At 44.3% G+C, this 20490-nt stretch overlaps 1 protein-coding gene and 2 pseudogenes across 1 annotated transcript in view; 1 reads left to right on the top strand and 2 right to left on the bottom strand.

Annotated features, from left to right (window-relative positions):
* The window catches only part of PTPN4 (protein tyrosine phosphatase non-receptor type 4), a 444417-nt gene that overhangs the window by 184778 nt on the left and 239149 nt on the right, over positions 1-20490 (bottom strand). The window contains exon 11 of the mRNA XM_063933984.1: positions 4411-4474. Coding sequence (XP_063790054.1) covers positions 4411-4474 — 64 coding nt within the window. The remainder of the gene's footprint in view (positions 1-4410; positions 4475-20490) is intronic.
* On the bottom strand, positions 14237-14355 carry LOC134947168 (5S ribosomal RNA; annotated as a pseudogene).
* LOC134947167 (5S ribosomal RNA) lies at positions 19779-19897 on the top strand (annotated as a pseudogene).

Below are 20490 nucleotides of genomic sequence, written 5' to 3'. Positions count from 1 at the left end.
CAAAAACAGGTTGGAGTAAAAACCCTGTCCCCGTTTTGCAAGGGCTACTGGAATGACTACTCCTGACTGAAGCAATTTCTGAACTGCTTCTTGCAAGGCCCTTGCCTTCGCCTCCACCCGAGACGGGCTGGTGCAGACGAACCTTCGAGGGGGATGCTTCTTGAAGGGGAAAACATAACCTAGAGATACCGCTTCTTGCACCCAGGCATCTGTTGTAGACTGCTGACAAATCTGTGCAAACTGAAGAAGCCGGACCCCTACACCGGGTCCCCCAGGGGGAGTCCCGCACCATCAGGCTGATGGCTTATCTTCTGGTTTGGAAGCTGGCCCTCTGGTAGTCCAATGCTTCTTTGACTTACCAAACTTATTGTATTGGGGCTGCTTACGATCACTTTTTCCCTTCGCTTTTTCTTGCGACCGAAAGGGCCGAAAAACTGGACCCTTAGGTTTAGGATTATATGTGGAAGGAAACTTGACCTTCTTGGAGTCTGCTTCTGACTCCAGACTATCTGTCAATTCTTTACCAAAAAGAATATTTCCAGCAAAAGGCAAAGATTCCAAAACCTTTTTGGATTCTGAATAAGCTTTCCACATACGTAACAAAAGTGCTCTGCGAGCAGCTATTGTTGAGGCTGATGCCCTAGAAGAAATAGTACCCATGTCTATTGCCGTTTCTTCCAGGTATACTGCAGCCTGTTTAATATAAGCTATATAGGATTTTTGTTCTCTAGAAGCTGAGAAACCATCCTCTTCCAGTGCATCAGCCCAGGCAGCCACTGCCTTTGCCATCCAAGCTGAAGCCATGGCTGGCCTTATGACTGCCCCAGATAGAGAAAATATGTTTTTTAGAAAACTATCCACTCTCCTATCCGTGACATCATTTAATGATGTTGACGGTAAAGGCAATATAGATTTTCGCACTATTCGAATAACATGCGTATCTACTTTAGGAGCCACCTCCCTTTTTAAACAGTCCCCTGCTGGAAAAGGATAATTGGAATCCACTTTTTGGGAATTCTATATTTTTTATTGGGTATAACCCAAGCCTCTTCCATGATTTCCGTCAGCTGATCTGACCCTGGAAACTAAGTCTTAACTGTTTTGGGACGTTTAAATACAGGTGCCCTGGTTTTTAACACAGGCTCTGCTGAATCCTCTAAGGATAGAATGGCCTTCATAGCTCTAATTAATTCAGCAATATCCACTGAGCTGAGACCCTCTTCCTCCTCATCGTATGCCAAAGTAGAGTAAATTGAATTTTCACCTTCCGATAAAACCCTGTGTATGGGTTAATAGTGTACCCCATTCCTGGTAAAGAAGCAGTAGGAATTGCCCGTTCAGCTATACTGGACAAGGTCTGTGCAAACATAGCCCAAGGTGGATCCTTGGGCTATGTTGCACAGGGATCTATGACGTTGCACATGGATCTGCCTTGTATTTTGCTGAAAAGCAAAACAATTTGCACATAAACCATCCTGAACCAGATCCTGATTGGATAATACAGTTTTGCAAGACAAACATGATATGAGTGTTGGTGTTACTGTAAATGTACCTTCGTCCCTTTTGCCGCTCTTAGACATGATAAATAATCAGCACTTTCACAGTGTAATACACAATTTGTGACTGTAATCACGTTAACCTTCTAAAGTGATATCAATCTGACCCTACCCATGCACCAGCATTGAGGATCAGAAGAAACAACTGACAAACATATATTAAAGTCAGCAATCACACTAGCAGTCAGTCACATGTTATATATTAGTCATATGGGCACATTATCAACCACAAACACATTTTAAAGTATGTAGGAGTACATATTACTGAATCCTGTTTTACACAGATCTAACGTATTCAGACGCACTGCGAAGAAAACCACAGTAAATGTACACAGACTCATATGCAATAGGCACTTAACTATTCATACTGAACAAGTAGATAGAAATTTAGTGCTGTATAGCCCGTACTCAGTGGAGTGGGATACAGGGAGACTCGCCTCGCTTCCAGGATCGATCAATACGTTAGCAAACGCTGAGTGGATCCAGATGCTACTAGTGTACACTGTCGCTCCGGGAACCTATAGTGAACATAGACACTTAGTGAACACAGACGCAACGGTCACACAGCCTATGCTGCGACCGGGTCTCCTCGTGGTAGCGCTTACTGAACACAGACGCAGCGGCCTATGCTGCGACCAAGTCCCCTCGTGGTAGCGTCTGGGACGGAAGCGAGTAAACCGTTCATGGCGGGAGACTCGCCGGAAACTGGTCATGAACCGGGGAGAGGGGCGACCAGGAGAGCGTCTAACTACCCCTGCTGACATCAACCCTAGGAATCGCGGCCTCATACTATTCCTGGTGCCTAAGAGCCCTAAGGCATAGCGCTGGTGCACCCGCGGTGGCAGCCGCGTCAGCTACTGTTTGGTAGTCTCCTCCCAATACAGTGCGGCTATGTACGTATTCCATCTACTAAGCGGAATCCATGCCTTCTCTCCATGCTCTGGCCACAGCCTGGCAACGTCTGCTGGACCTGCTAGTATATCCGACACAGACGCACGCCGAAACAGCACTGTACTCGTGGGTAAGCGTTGTCGTGGCCCGTCGGAGAGTTGTTGGCGCGACTCTTTCTAAGCGTATAAGACACTGTTTAGAAAAGATCACTCAAAACTTAGTAAGACTAAAAAAATAAGAAAGCTTGGGACTGCTAAAAGGAACAGCAGCCCTCTGACCATGGTCCGGCTCCTGCCGCACCAAACAAAAAACTGATTTGCCTGAGCCAGTGGGCGACGATATATGGACGGGCCCATTGCATCCTGGGAGGCCTGAAAGCTTTTGATCGTTTGGTGCCAATCCGCTGTCGCTCCATCATATCCCATTGTTATCCTGTGGATAAACTGTGGACCCTGCCGGAGAAAGATTATTTTTCATTAGTGCACACCAAAAATGTCCTAAAATGTTTCCCTTAGTTGTATCTGGTTTAATGAAGGAGGATGTAGTTATAATACGTGGAATGTCGACAGTCTGCATGGGCTGGCAGGGGAGGGTTAGGTTGCAGGAGGGGATGTTGGGGTTAGGCACTAGGGGCAGGAGCAGAGTTAAGGTGCCCATACACCTAAAGATTTATCTTCCAATCTGGCTGGTTGGAACAAAAATCTGGTAATGGATGGGAGCAAATGACATTGATGGGAGCAAATGACAATTGACCATTTCAAATGGTCAACTGTAATTTGCTCCCATGCATTACCAGATTTTCATTCCAACCGGCCAGATTGGAAGATAAATCTTTAGGTGTATGGGGGCACCTTGGCTACGGTTAGGGAGGTTAGGCTCTAGGGGGAGGGAGAGAGGTTAGTAATTCCAACCAGCAGAAGCCATGCAAGATCCGCTGGAAGTCATCGCTGGACCCGGAAGACACAGCTAGGGCTGCCAGATATACTGTACCGGGTAAGTCACCACTATACCACAGGGAACATTTTGTTAACATTCTAATCATGTCAACATTTCATCAGTGTCAACATGACGAATGATGCTGTGGTCAATGTCAACGTGCTGTATGTCTGCATTACCACCACGTAAAAATTCTTGTTATGACAAAATATATTCACACCCTAGTGACCGTTATAAGATAAAGTAGAGTGCGTTTATGTATATTTTCTTTACAATTTAAATATAGTTTACTTTACTCTTACAAGATGGTTCTCCGGAGTGTCGGAATAGATCTTGGTGGACATATCAGTTCCAGTTACAGCAGACACAAACAGGTGGTATTTTGTATTATTTTTACACCGAGAGCTACACGGGGTCTTGCTCACTCTCTCCTACAAGGGAACACCTGGGAATCACCCCTCTATATACTGAACTATATGCAAAACTTCAGGTGTGTAGATGCCACGTCTAAGACACGTGATAATGTAACACAAAAGAAGGTTCTGTTGCTACATACAGTACAAACAGATTTGCAGCATATTATTGTTAGCGCCGATAGCAAATGTCTTTCTGTTTTGTATACATCTATGGCATTAATATTGCCATGCTGCTGACACCATGTACAATATAGATAAAACTGAGCGCAGGCAAGTTTCTTTTCTGTTTCAAAATATTTGCCTAGTGCTATCACGGTAGCTTTCATTAAGGCTATAAACGGCCTAGTAGAGTGTGGCTCACAGGCCATCCCTGTACAGGGACTTGCAGAATATTGGGCTTGACTATGGGCTGCAAGCTTAAATGTTTTGATCAACATATGACCATATCTACTCTGTTTTATTTGCTGGATACACACAGATTGCAGTGTATTATTGTTAGCGCTGATAGCAAATGTCTTTCTGTTTTGTATACACAGGAAATGAGGCCTCATTCTGCCCACAATAGCTTTACAGGATAAATAGTATAAACAAGTCTCCTGTATATAACTTACCAGTTCTTTCCTTAGCTGAATAAAAAACTGTTTGCACTTGAATGAAATTTTTACGATCTTCAACCTTTAAATGGAAAATAGAGAATGAAACGTTAAGAGCACTGAGAATAAGTCGCACACTGGTCTTATATTTCAATATAATCAGATTTCTGGTACTCTTTTGAGGGATTACGTACATAAAATAACTATGGGTGCCTCAGGTTTACCCTGGCCATGGCTCACTAACTTGTGTCTGCAGGGGCGAATTTAGAGGTCAGGCCGCCCTCCGGCACAACATTATCGGTCGCCCCCATCATGTCACTGCCCCCTTCATGTTGGGGCCTCTCAACTGTCAAAGCAGCACCAACCTCACCCCCCTCCACCACCGCACTTTACTCCTCACTCACCAGTTACAAAATAAAAAAAATAAGTCATAATGACAACACCAAATAAAGCATCACCTGGCCATCAGCCGAGCCGGGCGCTCATCAAGTGAGCATGCTGCTCCCCCCACCCCAACAAGTGTCACCCCTAGGCACATAACTCGCATATCTAGTCGGAAATCCACCACTGAGACTTCTGGTACAGCACAAATTGGATGCCACACAAGGATTGGCCTTTACAAAATTAAAATGATGGACTGGAATACAAGCGGTCAACTAATAAGAGGATATTTATAATTTGTAAGTATTCAGGAACACATTATCACATCAAGACAACAATGCATACTGTCATAATGGGATATAAGCTGGATTTGTACACAGAGGACAACCTAAATCATTTAAATACTTATGACCTATCAGATTTTAGATGTTATTATCAGTAATATACTATATGCAAACTAATGTTCATTTATGTGGGTTTTTTTTTAAATTTCATTACTACTTTCCAAATTCTTTTATATGTTTTTAGATGCATCTCCACTCCGCCAGTCATCAAACATATTACGCAGGAGCTATAGGGGCTATTCAGTACAGACTGCAAATACTGCTAAAAATCCGTCCAGGACAAGGCTGCCCAGCATGCAGAATGGCCTATCCAGTGGCTGCGACCGCAATTCAATTACGGTCACAGCAACTGTGGACGACCCCCTGCGGCCGTAGCTAGGCTGCGTATGCAGGCGGTGCGCGTCCATTATCTTGATTGGAGTGGCTGCATGTGACATCATGCAACTGCTTCGAAAACGCAGCCGACCCTTCCCCGTTTTCGACATGCCGCCCACCACCCACCCCGCAAAAACGCCTCTGCCTGTCAATCAGACAGAAGCGTTCGCAGCCAATACAATCAGATCGCAAGCGCAGCCAAGGTTATTGCGGTCGCATCAATTAGCGATGCATCCTGAATAACCACCTATGTCCGCAGCATTACAGTAATTTTCACTGTTAGCTGATGAATAACAAAGATATGCTGGCTTCTGACAGGGATGCTTGCCCACTGGAATGAAGCACAAAGGGTCTGTGCGTGATTACAACCACAAGGGTAGAAATACATGAATATCTGCTGACTGTCCACCTGTAATTATTAAAACATGGTAAAGGCCACCAGGACTCAGCAGCAGGACCCAAAAAGTTCCCCTAAGAAGGACATTTTACTTAAAATTTGTTTCTCTTTTCTGCCAATAGGAATTACTTTAATACTAATTTAACTGTAAGGCAGTTCTTCTTTAAATGAGCTCAGACTAGAAATAATGAATAATCAGCAGTCAAAAGGCAATAAGAGATAAAGAAAAAATGTCTGGCACTAATGTCTGACAGTAATGTAATGGGAGGCAGAGGTCTCTCTTACAGTCTGTGTTCATCCTTGATTCCCCAATGCTCCCCTTCCAGAAACAGATGTGATGTCCCCTTGACCTATTTTCCAGCTGTATTGCCCCCTGTATGAATTCAGTGACCTTCACCAACTAATGAAATCTTGTTTATTTATAGCCTGAAGCTGCTGGACCAAGGAAATATTAGTTACCCGGTGAATTTTATTAATGCCAGAAAAACTACTTTACTATTGTGGCTCCCGGCTGATTGCCGGAACCTTTATTTTCAGAGAAAAAACAGATTCTCACTCATGCTTTGGCTGATATACACATGAAACATTGATATGTATATATACAGCACTCACACCATTCTGGATGGCAATTCCCTAAAAAAAGTGTCAAAGTTTGTTCATTTATTGTCATATTTTCCTAGAGGTAACTCAGGATAAAATAGGATTTTAATACCTACCGGTAAATCCTTTTCGCTTAGTCCATAGAGGATGCTGGGGACTCCAAAAGGACCATGGAGTATAGACGGGATCCGCAGGAGACATGGGCACTTTAAGACTTTAATGGGCGTGAACTGGCACCTCCCTCTATGCCCCTCCTTCAGACCTCAGTTACAGAAACTGTGCCCAGAGGAGACGGACATTTCGAGGAAAAGGATTTTGTTAAACTAAGGGTGAGATACATACCAGCTCACACCACAACACACCGTACAACATGGCATTTAACTAAAACCAGGTAACAGCGTGAACCAAAGAGATCAGCAACAGGCTGACCTTAACCGAAACACAACCTTTGTGTAACAAAAGCAATAACCATTAACAAGTACTGCAGAAAAAAGTCCGCACTGGGACTGGCGCCCAGCATCCTCTACTGACTAAGAGAAAAGGATTTACCGGTAGATATTAAAATCCTATTTTCTCCTACGTCCTAGAGGATGCTGGGGACTCCAAAAGGTCCATGGGGTTTATACCAAAGCTCCAGACCGGGCGGGAGAGTGCGGATGACTCTGCAGCACCGATTGAGCAAACATGAGGTCCTCATCAGCCAGGGTATCAAACTTGTAGAATTTTGCAAAAGTGTTTGAACCCGACCAAGTAGCTGCTCGTCAAAGTTGTAACGCCGAGACACCCCGGGCAGTGGCCCAAGACGAGCCCACCCTTCTAGTGGAACGGGCCTTCACCGATTTCGGTAACGGCAATCCAGCCGTAGAATGAGCATGCTGAATCGTATTACAGATCCAGCACAGAATAGTTTGCTTAGAAGCAGGAGCCCCAACCTTGTTGGAAGCATACAGGACAAACAGCGCCTCTGCTTTCCTAATACGAGCCGTTCTGGCTACATACATTTTCAAAGCTCTGACCACATCAAGAGACTATGACTCAGCCAAGGCTTCAGTAGCCACAGGCACCACAAAAGGTTGGTTTATGTGAAACGAAGAAACCACCTTTGGGAGAAATTGTTGACGAGTCCTCAATTCTGCTCTATCTACATGGAAAACCAAGTAGGGGCTTTTGTGAGACAAAGCCGCCAACTCTGACAACCGCCTTGCAGACGCCAAGGCCAACAGCATGACCACTTTCCAAGTTAGAAATTTCAACTCAACCTTTTGTAAATGTTCAAACCAATGTGACGTAAAGAACTGTAACACCACGTTAAGGTCCCATGGTGCCACTGGGGGCACAAATGGAGGCTGGATGTGCAGCACGCCCTTCACGAAAGTCTGTACTTCTGGAAGCGAGGCCAATTCCTTTTGAAAGAAAATAGATAATGGCCGAGATCTGCACTTTAATGGAGCCTAACTTAAGGCCCGCATCCACACCAGCTTGCAAAAAATGGAGAAAACGACCCAGCTGAAATTCTTCCGTAGGCGCCTTCTTGGATTCGCACCAAGACACATATTTTCTCCAAATACGATGGTAATGCTTCGCCGTTACCTCCTTTCTAGCTTTCAGTAGAGTGGGGATGACCTCTCCGGGAATACCCTTTCGAGCTAGGATTTGGCGTTCAACCGCCATGCCGTCAAACGTAACCGCTGTAAGTCTTGGAACACGCACGGCCCCTGCTGTAATAGATCCTCTCTTAGAGGAAGAGGCCAGGGATCTCCTATGAGTAATTCCTGAAGATCTGGATACCAAGCCCTCCGTGGCCAATATGGAACAACGAGCATCGCCTGAACCCTTGTTCTTCTTATGATCCTTATCACCTTTGGGATGAGTTCCATTGATGCGTCCACAACGCCCTCCTAGCTGAGATTGCCATGGCATTGGCCTGGGAAGCCAAGAGGCCAATATCTCTCGCAGCGTCCTTTAGATAGATTGCTGCGTCCCTGATGTGACCCAGCGTCAAAAGCACGCTTTCCCTATCCAGGGTGTCTATTTCAGATGACAAGTTATCTGCCCACTTTTCAATAGCGCTACTCACCCATGCCGATGCCACGGCCAGCCTGAGCAGCGTACCCGTAGTGACATAAAACGAGTTTTATGGTAAGAACTTACCTTTGTTAAAACTCTTTCTGCAAGGTACACTGGGCTCCACAAGTCTGGACAATGGGGTGCAGAGTAGGATCTTGATCCGAGGCACCAACAGACTCAAAGCTTTGACTGTTTCCAGAATGCACAGCGCCGCCTCCTATATCACCCCGCCTCCCAGCACAGGAGCTCAGTTTTAGTTAACCAGCCCAATGCAGTAGCAGGAAAAGAGACGACAACGGTTAGTAGCCACATACACCACACTCTCACGACAAGAGAAGTGTCAGCGGCTAATGCCAAATGAACCCAAAGAAGCTAAGTGCGTCAGGGAGGGCGCCCTGTGGAGCCCAGAGTACCTCGCAGAAAGAGTTTTAACAAAGGTAAGTTGTTACCATAAAACTCGTTTTCTGCTGCGGGGTACACTGGGCTCCACAAGTCTGGACAATGGGATGTCCTAAAGCAGTTCCTTATGGGAGGGGACGCACTGTAGCGGGCACAAGAACCCGGCGTCCAAAGGAAGCGGCAGTATCGAAGGCATAGAACCTTATGAACGTGTTCCCGGAGGACCACGTAGCCGACTTGCACAAATGTTCAAGGGTCGCACCACGTTGGGCTGCCCAAGAAGGTCCAACAGACCGAGTAGAATGGGCCGTAATGTGAGCAGGAGCTGACAGACCAGCCTGCACATAAGCATGTGCAATCACCATTCTAATCCATCTGGCCAGAGTCTGATTGTGAGCAGGCTAGCCACGTTTGTGAAATCCAAACAAAACAAAGAGAGAATCAGATTTTCGAATAGAAGCAGTTCTCTTCACATAGATACGGAGAGCCCGTACCACATCCAAAGACCGCTCTTTGGGAGACAAATCAGGAGAGACAAAAGGCTGGAACCACAATCTCCTGATTAAGGTGGAACAAAGAAACCACCTTAGGTAAATATCCGGGACGAGTCCTAAGAACCGCCCGGTCACGGTGAAAAATCAGATATGGGGAACTACAAGACAAGGCACCCAGATCCGACACTGTTCTAGCAGAGGCAATAGCCAGCAAGAACACCACCTTAAGGGAAAGCCACTTAAGGTCAGCTGAACCAAGAGGTTCAAATGGAGGCTCCTGCAACGCCTCCAAAACCACCGACAAGTCCCAAGGAGCCACAGACGGGACATAGGGAGGTTGGATACGCAACACACCTGAGTGAAAGTATGAACATCAGGTAAAGTTGCAATTTTTCTCTGAAACCACACCGACAAGGCAGAAATATGAACCGTGAGGGAGGCCAGACGCAGGCCTAAATCTAGGCCCTGCTGCAGAAAAGCCAAAAGTTTGGCTGTACTAAACTTGGAAGCGTCATAATTGTGAGATGCGCACCAAACAAAGTATGAATGCCAGACCCTATGGTAAATCCGAGCAGAAGCCGGTTTCCTGGCCCGCAACATAATTTTAATGACCTCTTCAGAAAAACCCTTAGCCCTCAAGACGGAAGCTTGAAGAGCCACGCCGTCAAAAATAGCCGGGCTAGGTCCTGGTAGACACAAGGGCCCTGAACGAGGAGGTCTGGGCGTTGTGGAAGTTTAAGTGGACGCTCTGATGATAGACCTTGCAGGTCTGAGAATCAGTGCCGTCTGGGCCACGCCGGAGTTATGAGAAGCAGATTCCATTTTCTTGCTTGAACTGCCAAATTACCCTGGGCAGGAGTGACACCGGAGGGAACACGTACGGCAGCCGAAACCTTCACGGCACCGCCAACGCATCCACGAATTCTGTTTGAGGATCTCTTGTCCTTGCTCCGAAGACCGGAACCTTGTGATTGTGTCGAGACGCCATCAGATCCACATCTGGAAGACCCCACCTTTCCATGAGGAGTTGAAACACTTCTGGATGGAGGCCCCACTCGCCGGCATGTACGTCCTGTCGACTGAGAAAGTCCGTTTCCCAATTCAGGACTCCCGGAATGAATATTGACGATATTGCCGGTAGATGGCGTTCTGTCCAACGTAGAATCCGTGAGACTTCCTTCATTGCCAGACGGCTTCGAGTGCCGCCTTGATGATTTATGTAAGCCACTGTGGTGGCGTTGTCCAACTGTACTTGAACAGGCCGGTTCTGAATCAAATGCTGGGCTAGATTCAACGCATTGAAGACCGCCCGCTATTCCAGATTGTTGATCGAGAGGAGAGATTCCTCCTTGGTCCACCGACCCTGCAAGGAGTGTTGCTCCAGCACCGCGCCCCAACCCCTCAGACTGGCATGTGTCGTCAACAGGACCCAGTTGGATATCCAGAAGGGAAGGCCCCTGCATAATTGTTCGTCCTGGAGCCACCAGAGCAGCGACAGACGGACCTCCGGAGTCAATGAGATCATATGAGACCTGATCCGGTGAAGCAGGCCGTCCCACTTGGCTAAGATCAGCCTCTGGAGGGGGCGAGAATGAAATTGAGCATACTCCACCATGTCGAATGCCGAGACCATGAGGCCCAGCACCTGCACTGCCGAATGTATCGACACTTGCGGATGAGAAAGGAAGCAACGAATCCCGTCCTGAAGCTTCAGGACTTTCTCCTGAGACAAGAGCAACTTCTGGTTGTGAGTGTCCAACAGCGCTCCCAGGTGCACCATGCTCTGAGCAGGGACCAGGGAGGATTTCTTCCAGTTGATAAGCCACCCGTGGCCTTGAAGAAACTGGACCGTCATGTCCAGATGACGCAGGAGAAGATCTGGGGAATTTGACAGGATTAACAAGTCGTCCAGATATGGCAGTATCGTGACCCCTTGACGGCGGAGTACCACCGTCATCACCACCATAACTTTGGTGAAGACTCGCGGTGCCGTTGTTAAACCAAAAGATAACGCCCGAAACCGGTAATGTAGGTTGCCAATAGCGAACCTCAGGTATTGTTGATGTGACACTGCTATAGGAATATGCAGGTAAGCATCCTGTATGTCCAGGGAGACCATGTAGTCCCCAGGTTCCAAGGCCAGAACTATAGAGCAAAGGGTTTCCATACGGAACTTGGATACCTTCACAAACCTGTTCAGTGCCTTCAGGTTGAGAATGGGCCGGGAGGACCCATTCGGTTTCGGGACTAGAAACAGCAGAGAATAGTACCCCCGGCCCCTCTGAGCAAGAGGCACCTGTACTACGACTCCTGTATCCAGGAGGGTCTGTCCCACCGAATGTAGAGTGTTTGCCTTTATCTGGTCCGACGGGAAATCTGTTTGGCAAAATCGATCAGAGGGTCGGTTTTTGAAGGCTATGGCGTAACCTCGAGTGACGACTTCCCGTACCCAGGCATCTGAAGCGGTCTTCAACCATTCCTGGGTATATCCTAGAAGCCGGCCCCCCACCCTGGGTTCCCCCAGGGGGAGGCCCGCCCCGTCATACAGCAGGCTTATCAGTCTTGGCAGCTGGCTGACGGGCAGCCCAGGTTCTTTTGGGCTTCGGCTTACCAGGTTTGGAAGGGCGGGCCTGCTTATGGTACGCCTGACCTTTTGCTTTACCTGAAGGATGAAAGGGGCGAAAGGACGTGCCTTTGGTCTTCGACACAGAAGGAGCTGTATTAGGCAGACAGGCAGTTTTGGCAGTAGCCAAGTCAGCCACTATCTTATTTAAGTCCTCCCCAAACAGAATATCTCCCTTGAAACTGAGTACCTCCAGGGTTTTTCTAGAGTCCAGATCCACAGACCAGGATCTCAGCCACAATATCCGGCGAGCCAGGAGTGACGTAGTAGAGGCCTTGGCTGCTTGGATACCGGCATCAGAAGCCGCCTCTTTAATATAGCGAGAAGCTGTGACAATATATGACAAGCATTGTCTAGCATGGTCAGAGGAGATTTCAGCTTCTAACTCCAAGGCCCATGCTTCAATAGCCTCTGCAGCCCATGTAGATGCAATGGTGGGCCTTTGTGCAGCACCCGTGAGGGTGTAAATCGCTTTCATACAACCCTCGACACGTTTATCCGTCGCCTCTTTTATAGACGTGACGGTAGTGACAGGTAGAGCTGAGGAAACCACCATCCTAGCCACATGTGAGTCTACTGGAGGAGGTGTTTCCCAATTCTTAGACAGCTCTGGCGCGAGGGGATAGCGAGCCAGCATCTTCTTTTGAGGCACAAACTTTGTACCCGGGCTATCCCAGGGTTCCTGACGTATATCCAATAAGTTGTCAGAGTGAGGTAAAACCTGCTTAACCACCTTCTGACGTTTGAACCTATCTGGTTTCTTAGGAGGAATGGATGGCTCGGGATCATCCGTAATCTGCAGAATTAATTTAATAGCCTCCAAAAGATCAGGACCATCCACATGTGAACTACCCTCCCCATCAGCCGTATCTGAGTAAGAACCTGTGGGGTCAGTGTATGTGCTGTCTTCATCAGACGAGGTGTCGGTGACAGCAGTGGATTGTGAGGAGACGAGCGCTCGATTAGAGGACCTCTTGGACTTAGGCGTTGGTCAGACTTTTTAGTAGTCAGGGACTGGTTCAACTTCTTTAATTGAGCAGATAAATCATCCGCCCACGGCGGGTTAGCTGCAGGGACCACATACGGCTGTACAGGCATTGGGGGTCCCATAGGGGGTGTTAGTTTGTGAACTAGCGTATGTAGAAGCGTGGACAAAGCGGCCCACGGAGGGTCAGTATGTGCCTCTGTTGCCACAGTCCCACTGGGGGGCAAAGAGCCCCCAGAACCAGAGCCCACAGCTGCTATATTCTCCTCATATGGGTCTGTGACTGCGGCAACACCGACAGTGTGCTCAGCCCCAGAACCGTTACCCTCAGAAGCAGACATGATATAACTTGCAGTATGAGGTAACACAGTACAATTATTAGCAGCACTATATCCCAAACCCAAACCCCTGCGCAGTGTCGTCAGCACCAGCAGAGATAAAGGAGAGATATGGTGACTAAATCACAGAGAAAAATACGTAATACAGTATATCTTTGTGAAAATCCTATATTAAATAACACCTGACGCACCAAGCCCCCTCAGGTTATGGAATATAGGGATAGCAAGTTGAGTGAAAGACACGAAATGGACACCACTCAGCTATCAATGCACACACAAATAGTCACAGTTTGTACAATGCAGAGGTTATTACAGGAAAGGGAGGGAATACCGCACAGGTTATATAGTAGGTATAAATTAGTGATATTCTGAAACCAAAATCAAATAATTGCCAGAAAACAATGTTTTCTAATTCTATTATTGCTTGGTGGTGCACCCTGAGTCAGTATGAGAACATGAGACAGTAAAGAGAAAAGAAGACTCTTTTGTGGGCGCACTCTTAACTTTAAATAATTAGTAATTAGTCAAAATAGATTAAAATTCAAATTTATCAATGCAACAAAATTAAGATAATAAGTGGTTCGTAAAGAGAATAATGGTCAAAAGGATAATAATATATACAAGTAGCACAAAGTGCTGATACAAGATATGAACTGATTTCCGGCTGACGGAAGAGATTCTGAATAATTATAAAATAATTAGCTTATAAGCGGTACGTTCTACTAATAAACAAAACACAATTTTATGTTCCCTGTCAGAATATAATTGATACAAATGATATTAGTTATTAATATACGTGATATTGTTATTACAAATAATGATGTATGCGCTGAACCAATGAGCTCTACTACACTGAGTATTCCTCAATGGTCACCCGCTTGAGTACTGACCCAGCCCAACACTGTTTAGCTTCCGAGATCAGACGGCTTCGGGCGTTTCCAGTGTGGTATGATAGTAGAGGGAATAAGCAATGATTGGAAGCTCTGGAATCACTGATGAGAGTTCACGAATTCACATAGTTATTCAGGACAGATGTCAGAGATAGGAGAAATCAGATGGATCTGCTGCCAATGTTAGACAGGGACGTTGCCCTGAATCAATGGTGAGAGTCCATGAAATAAAAAAAAGAAAGAAATAAGGATGATGCTGGCTAGAATATAATCAAATGTTGTCCAAGTATAGGATGTCTCAAATAGGACAAAAGACCAAATTTTTTAAAAAGATACCAATGTAACCAGCAGAGTATATAAAGTATCCAACTTAGGGATGTGAATGAAAGGAAGCAGAAACAAATGACAAGGCAACTGTAACCAAATTATATTAGTGTATGCTGACTAGAACAGGTCTATTGGGGTTTTGATTAAATCACTGCCAATATCATAATACTTGTACAATGACTGGAACATTGGGATATAAAGAACAATGCATGTAACTGATATTAATGTGGCTGAAAATGCTAGAAAAATAGCTTATTGCCTGGAATGCTGAGAATATACCTCATGCAAACAAAAAGAATAAGGAATTGTTCATACAAATAGGTGAGATCCACTGTATAGCCAGTGCGGGCCACTGACTGCCAATTTACACCATATAAACAAATGTGTGAAGGTGAAAAAAGAGAAAAGGACTGATATTACCCGCGCTGGGTTAAGGGGTGGAATACCCCTTATATTGTCCTGTAGACCGTCTTATTTGTATGGGTGCCGCTGGCTTTCTGAAACCCCTGGTGTCTCGGTACGTTATAGAGTAAATGTGCGCTGCCAGCCTGGTAGTAACCCCGGCGAGTACGGGAAGCCGTCCGCTGCTTCCAGCAGTTCAAATGCCGGGGCGGTCAAAAGAGGCACATAGCACAGGCAGGTGTGAGCGTCCGGCGGGTGCTGGAAGCCGTCCGCTGCTTCCAGCAGTTCAGAGACGGGGAGGTTAGAAGAAGCGCATGGCACAGGCGGGTGTGAACGTCCGTGACTCCGGTCAGCCGAAAAAGAAGAAAGGGTGATGTCGGAAGACGCGTTTCACCCGTCCACCGGGCTTGATCACTTCCTGTTGTGGTCAGGATCCCAGCTGTGTTTTAAAGAGCAAATTCATCAGGATCATCCAATCAAACGGGCGTGTGTGTGTCCTATTAATTCGCTGCTGGGATCATATGATTCTAATCCTCCGGATAAATTGCAGATTACACTGAATCAATTGTTGATTAGCCGGAGAAGCCATGGTTCATATGAAAAAATAAAAGAAACAGAGGGATTTTAAAACACAACCAATTAGTAATATTATTTTATAACTATAGTTTGTAAATAATAATAGCCAAAAAACTGCAAAGCTCAGTTTGGATATGGTGATGAGAGATAATGTATTTGTCACTGCAAATATATAAATGAATAAATAAATAAATAAATGAGTAAAGCGACATAATGAAAATGAAAAAATTGATGAATGAAATGAAAAAAATGAAAGAAATGAAAAAAATGTAAAAAATGTGTGTGAAGGACACTGATTGCTAAGTTAATGAGCCTATTGGACAGATAATTACAAGAAATGTCTATTACCTATTATCTGCCTGGATTATTTGGTAGATTGTCTGTGATCATGATTCCAAACAGACTTAGGTAATTAATAGAACTAACAAGTGGCCTAATTTACAGCTATTAGACTGTCACACTGTATTGTCGATTGTTGACTCAGTAATGTAGCTGTGATCAGCTGAAATTGTGACACATTATTAACGTTGATTAAATTAATACTAAGGTATGCCCTCAGTGAATAGTGTTGATTGGATCGATTTACGCTGCTGTTGGTTGTCAACAGTATTATGTAAAAATAATAATAAATTAATTAATTTACATAGTTTACAATGTTAGTAAAATAAACACTAATTGTGTGGAGCATGCATACGATGCTAGAAGGTTCACATGGGTATCAAAGACATAGGGGTCATGGGCACTGATCAGTATTGTTATTACCACACATTAGTTTGAAACTGACATAAATATATATTTATTGCCCATAGCTTGGTGTAATGAAAAGGGAAAAAAAGAAGAAAAGAAAGTAAAAGGAGAAAAAACTACTTTAATATTCCCCTCCAGAAACTGAAAATGTAGGTTGTTTGTGTATGAGTAAATGCTTGTATTAATTCACCAGTGGAAAAGGTAAATGGAAGGAAAATTGATATAGGCTGGGAAATGAAGGAGTATAGTGCGGGCTAGGGTTAATTGATGTTTTTAGTCATGAAGACTATTGAAACGGGGACACCGTGAAGACAGAAATGAGTTAGGCAATATTAGTGATATAGGGTATGTTAATAAACAGGTGTTGAGAGAATTGTGGGTAAGTGCATTGGTGGTAGTGGTGTCTGATAAATATATGTGGGAGGTAAAAGGTGGAAAAATAAATAAAATTAGGTGTTAATTCGTGTGTAAGAGGGAGCGAATGTGTGTAGGAAGGAATGTGATAAGGTATCCTACTACCGAGTGGCCTATTATGTGAAGAGTACATATAACGTCGAACCGTGTGCCGGTTGACTGGAAGTATCAAAACCTAGTTGGGAGGTGTGGCCAAATTGTTTCGTCAGTGTCCGTGTCATAAGAATACACTGTAGTTGATATACTCGTTTAAACCTGCTGGTTTTAATCCTCCCAGCTTGAAGGTCCATTCACTTTCTTTCTTGATAAGTTCTTTGCTTAAATCGCCCCCACGTATGCCTAGGTGTACTCTGTCGAGACCAAACGCTCGCATTTCACACGGGGAATCCTGGTGTTGAGCATGAAAATGCCTTGCTACCGATGTCAATTTTTTGCCTTTCTGTAAATCAGATGAGGCATTTCTGATGTTGCCCATGTGTTCAAAAATTCGGGTTTTAAATTTCCTCGTGGTCATACCGATGTAGCGTTGGTTGCAGCTACAGATTAAACAGTAGACCAATCCTTCAGTGTTACAATTAAAGAAATGTCGTATTGGGATATCACAACCCAATCTATCTGTGACTTTATCTGTAATCTGGATCTGGGGGCAGGCTTTGCACTGCCCACAGGGAAAGGACCCTGTTATATTGCTGGTTTTGGTGGGATTGCGTGTAAAGTGGCTCTGAACGAGCATGTCCTTCACATTGTTTGATCTCCTCCAGCTAATTTGGAGCGTAGAATCCAGTATAGGTGACAGATCTGCGTCAAGGTGCAGAACTGGTAAATGTTTATGAATTGCGTTTTTGATCTGACGCCATTCTGGGCAAAAGGTACCTACAAACCGGATTTTAGTTTAATCTTTCTCCTCCTTCAGTTTGTCCTGAAAGATTAAAGCATCTCTTTTTATTTTGAGAACAGCTTTCTGAGCTCTTTTCAAAGAACGTTTACTGTATCCTCGTGCTTGTAGTCGGGTTGCAAGTTCCTGACTTTTCTGTTTGTATACACTGTCCTCTGTACAGTTACGTCTGAGTCTGAGAAATTCCCCTTTGGGAATATTCTCGACAGTGGGCGAAAAATGTGATCTGGTCTGACACAGAATACTGTTGGTAGCTGTATCCTTTCGATACAGCTCTGTAGCCAGGGTTCCATTGGCAGTTTTGTAAATATTGAGGTCTAAAAAAGATACCATTTCTTTACTTATCGTATGGGTCAAAAAGATGTTAAGACTGTTATCGTTCAGTAGATTTATAAAGTCAAATAGAAGTTGTTCGTCGCTGTCCCAGATCACAAGAATATCATCTATGAATCTGAGCCAATTTAAAATGTGGTGTGTGTATTTCTGATTCTCATCACTAAACACAATAGTTTGTTCCCACCAGCCGAGGAACAGATTAGCATACGTGGGAGCACAGGCCGCTCCCATCGCTGTCCCTCGGATCTGCTGGAAAACTTGATCCCCAAATGTGAAAAAATTCTTATTAAGAACGAAGCTCAACATTTCACAGAGAAAATCATTGAAATCATTTTTTTCTTTCATATCCAGAAAGAACTTGGTTGCTTGTACACCCTGTTGATGAGAAATACTACTGTATAGGGCCTCAACATCCAAGGTGACTAGAATACAATCTCTATCTAAACAGATATCATGTAACTTACGTAATAAGTCAGACGTATCTCTTAGATAGGAGGGTAATGTCAAAACATGTTCCCTGAGATGTAAATCCAAGAATTTGCTAGGGATCTCCAATAGTCCCCCATTTCCCGAAACAATAGGTCTACCTGGTGGTTTCTTGATGTTCTTGTGTACCTTTGGTAGGAGATAAAACGTGGGTACTTTGGGATTGACAACTGTGAGATATTTAACCTCTTGTTGTGTAATGGTTCCTAGAGCTGATGCTTCTTCGATCATATGCATGTACTGTCTGTGGAATTTACCTGTCGGATTGAGTGGTAATTTCAGATAGCACGAGGTGTCCAGGAGTTGTCTTCGTGCTTCTTCTTCGTACATGGAGACAGGCCATATTACAATATTGCCCCCTTTATCAGAGGGCTTAAGAACTATATCCTTCCATGACTGGATTTCTTTGAGTGCAAGTCTCTCTCTATATTTAAGATTTTTGGTGAGGCATCTTTTCTTGGAATTTGTTTGGATTACATCGAATTCTCTCGATACCAGATCTAGGAAGACCTTGATCTCTGGACTCTATAACGTACCGAGACACCAGGGGTTTCAGAAAGCCAGCGGCACCCATACAAATAAGACGGTCTACAGGACAATATGAGGGGTATTCCACCCCTTAACCCAGCGCGGGTAATATCAGTCCTTTTCTCTTTTTTCACATTCGCACATTTGTTTACATGGTGTAAATTGGCAGTCAGTGGCCCGCACTGGCTATACAGTGGATCTCACCTATTTGTATGAACAATTCCTTATTCTTTTTGTTTGCATGAGGTATATTCTCAGCATTCCAGGCAATAAGCTATTTTTCTAGCATTTTCAGCCACATTAATATCAGTTACATGCATTGTTCTTTATATCCCAATGTTCCAGTCATTGTACAAGTATTATGATATTGGCAGTGATTTAATCAAAACCCCAGTAGACCTGTTCTAGTCAGCATACACTACTATAATTTGGTTACAGTTGCCTTGTCATTTGTTTCTGCTTCCTTTCATTTACATCCTTAAGTTGGATACTTTATATACTCTGCTGGTTACATTGGTATCTTTTTCAAAAATGTGGTCTTTTGTCCTATTTGAGACATCCTATACTTAGACAACATTTGATTATATTCTAGCCAGCATCATCCTTATTTCTTTCTTTTCTTTATTTCATGGACTCTCACCATTGATTCAGGGCAACGTCGCTGTCTAACATTGGCAGCAGATCCATCTGATTTCTCCTATCTCTGACATCTGTCCTGAATAACTATGTGAATTCGTGAACTCTCATCAGTGATTCCAGAGCTTCCAATCATTGCTTATTCCCTCTACTATCATACCACACTGGAAACGCCCGAAGCCGTCTGATCTCGGAAGCTAAACAGTGTTGGGCTGGGTCAGTACTCAAGCGGGTGACCATTGAGGAATACTCAGTGTAGTAGAGCTCATTGGTTCAGCGCATACAGTGTCTAACACTGACAGAAGATTCACACTGCCATCTGACTTTCCACCCTTATACTACCTATCAGAATAACCAGCATCCAGATTACATCATTATTTGTAATAACAATATCACGTATATTAATAACTAATATCATTTGTATCAATTATATTCTGACAGGGAACATAAAATTGTGTTTTGTTTATTAGTAGAACGTACCGCTTATAAGCTAATTATTTTATAATTATTCAGAATCTCTTCCGTCAGCCGGAAATCAGTTCATATCTTGTATCAGCACTTTGTGCTACTTGTATATATTATTATCCTTTTGACCATTATTCTCTTTACGAACCACTTATTATCTTAATTTTGTTGCATTAATAAATTTGAATTTTAATCTATTTTGACTAATTACTAATTATTTAAAGTTAAGAGTGCGCCCACAAAAGAGTCTTCTTTTCTCTTTACTGTCAGAGGTTATTACAGACAATAATACTGCACTGGACTAGCTTGTACAGCTATATAGTCAATAGATATAACACTACACAGTAAGAACTGGATGTATATCACAGGGTAATTGTACTATAAACCCCTGAC

This window comes from Pseudophryne corroboree, chromosome 7 (assembly GCF_028390025.1).
Source record: "Pseudophryne corroboree isolate aPseCor3 chromosome 7, aPseCor3.hap2, whole genome shotgun sequence".
NCBI lineage: Eukaryota > Metazoa > Chordata > Amphibia > Anura > Myobatrachidae > Pseudophryne > Pseudophryne corroboree.
Note: the sequence above shows the minus strand (reverse complement) of the source record. Positions and strands in the feature narration are given on the sequence as shown.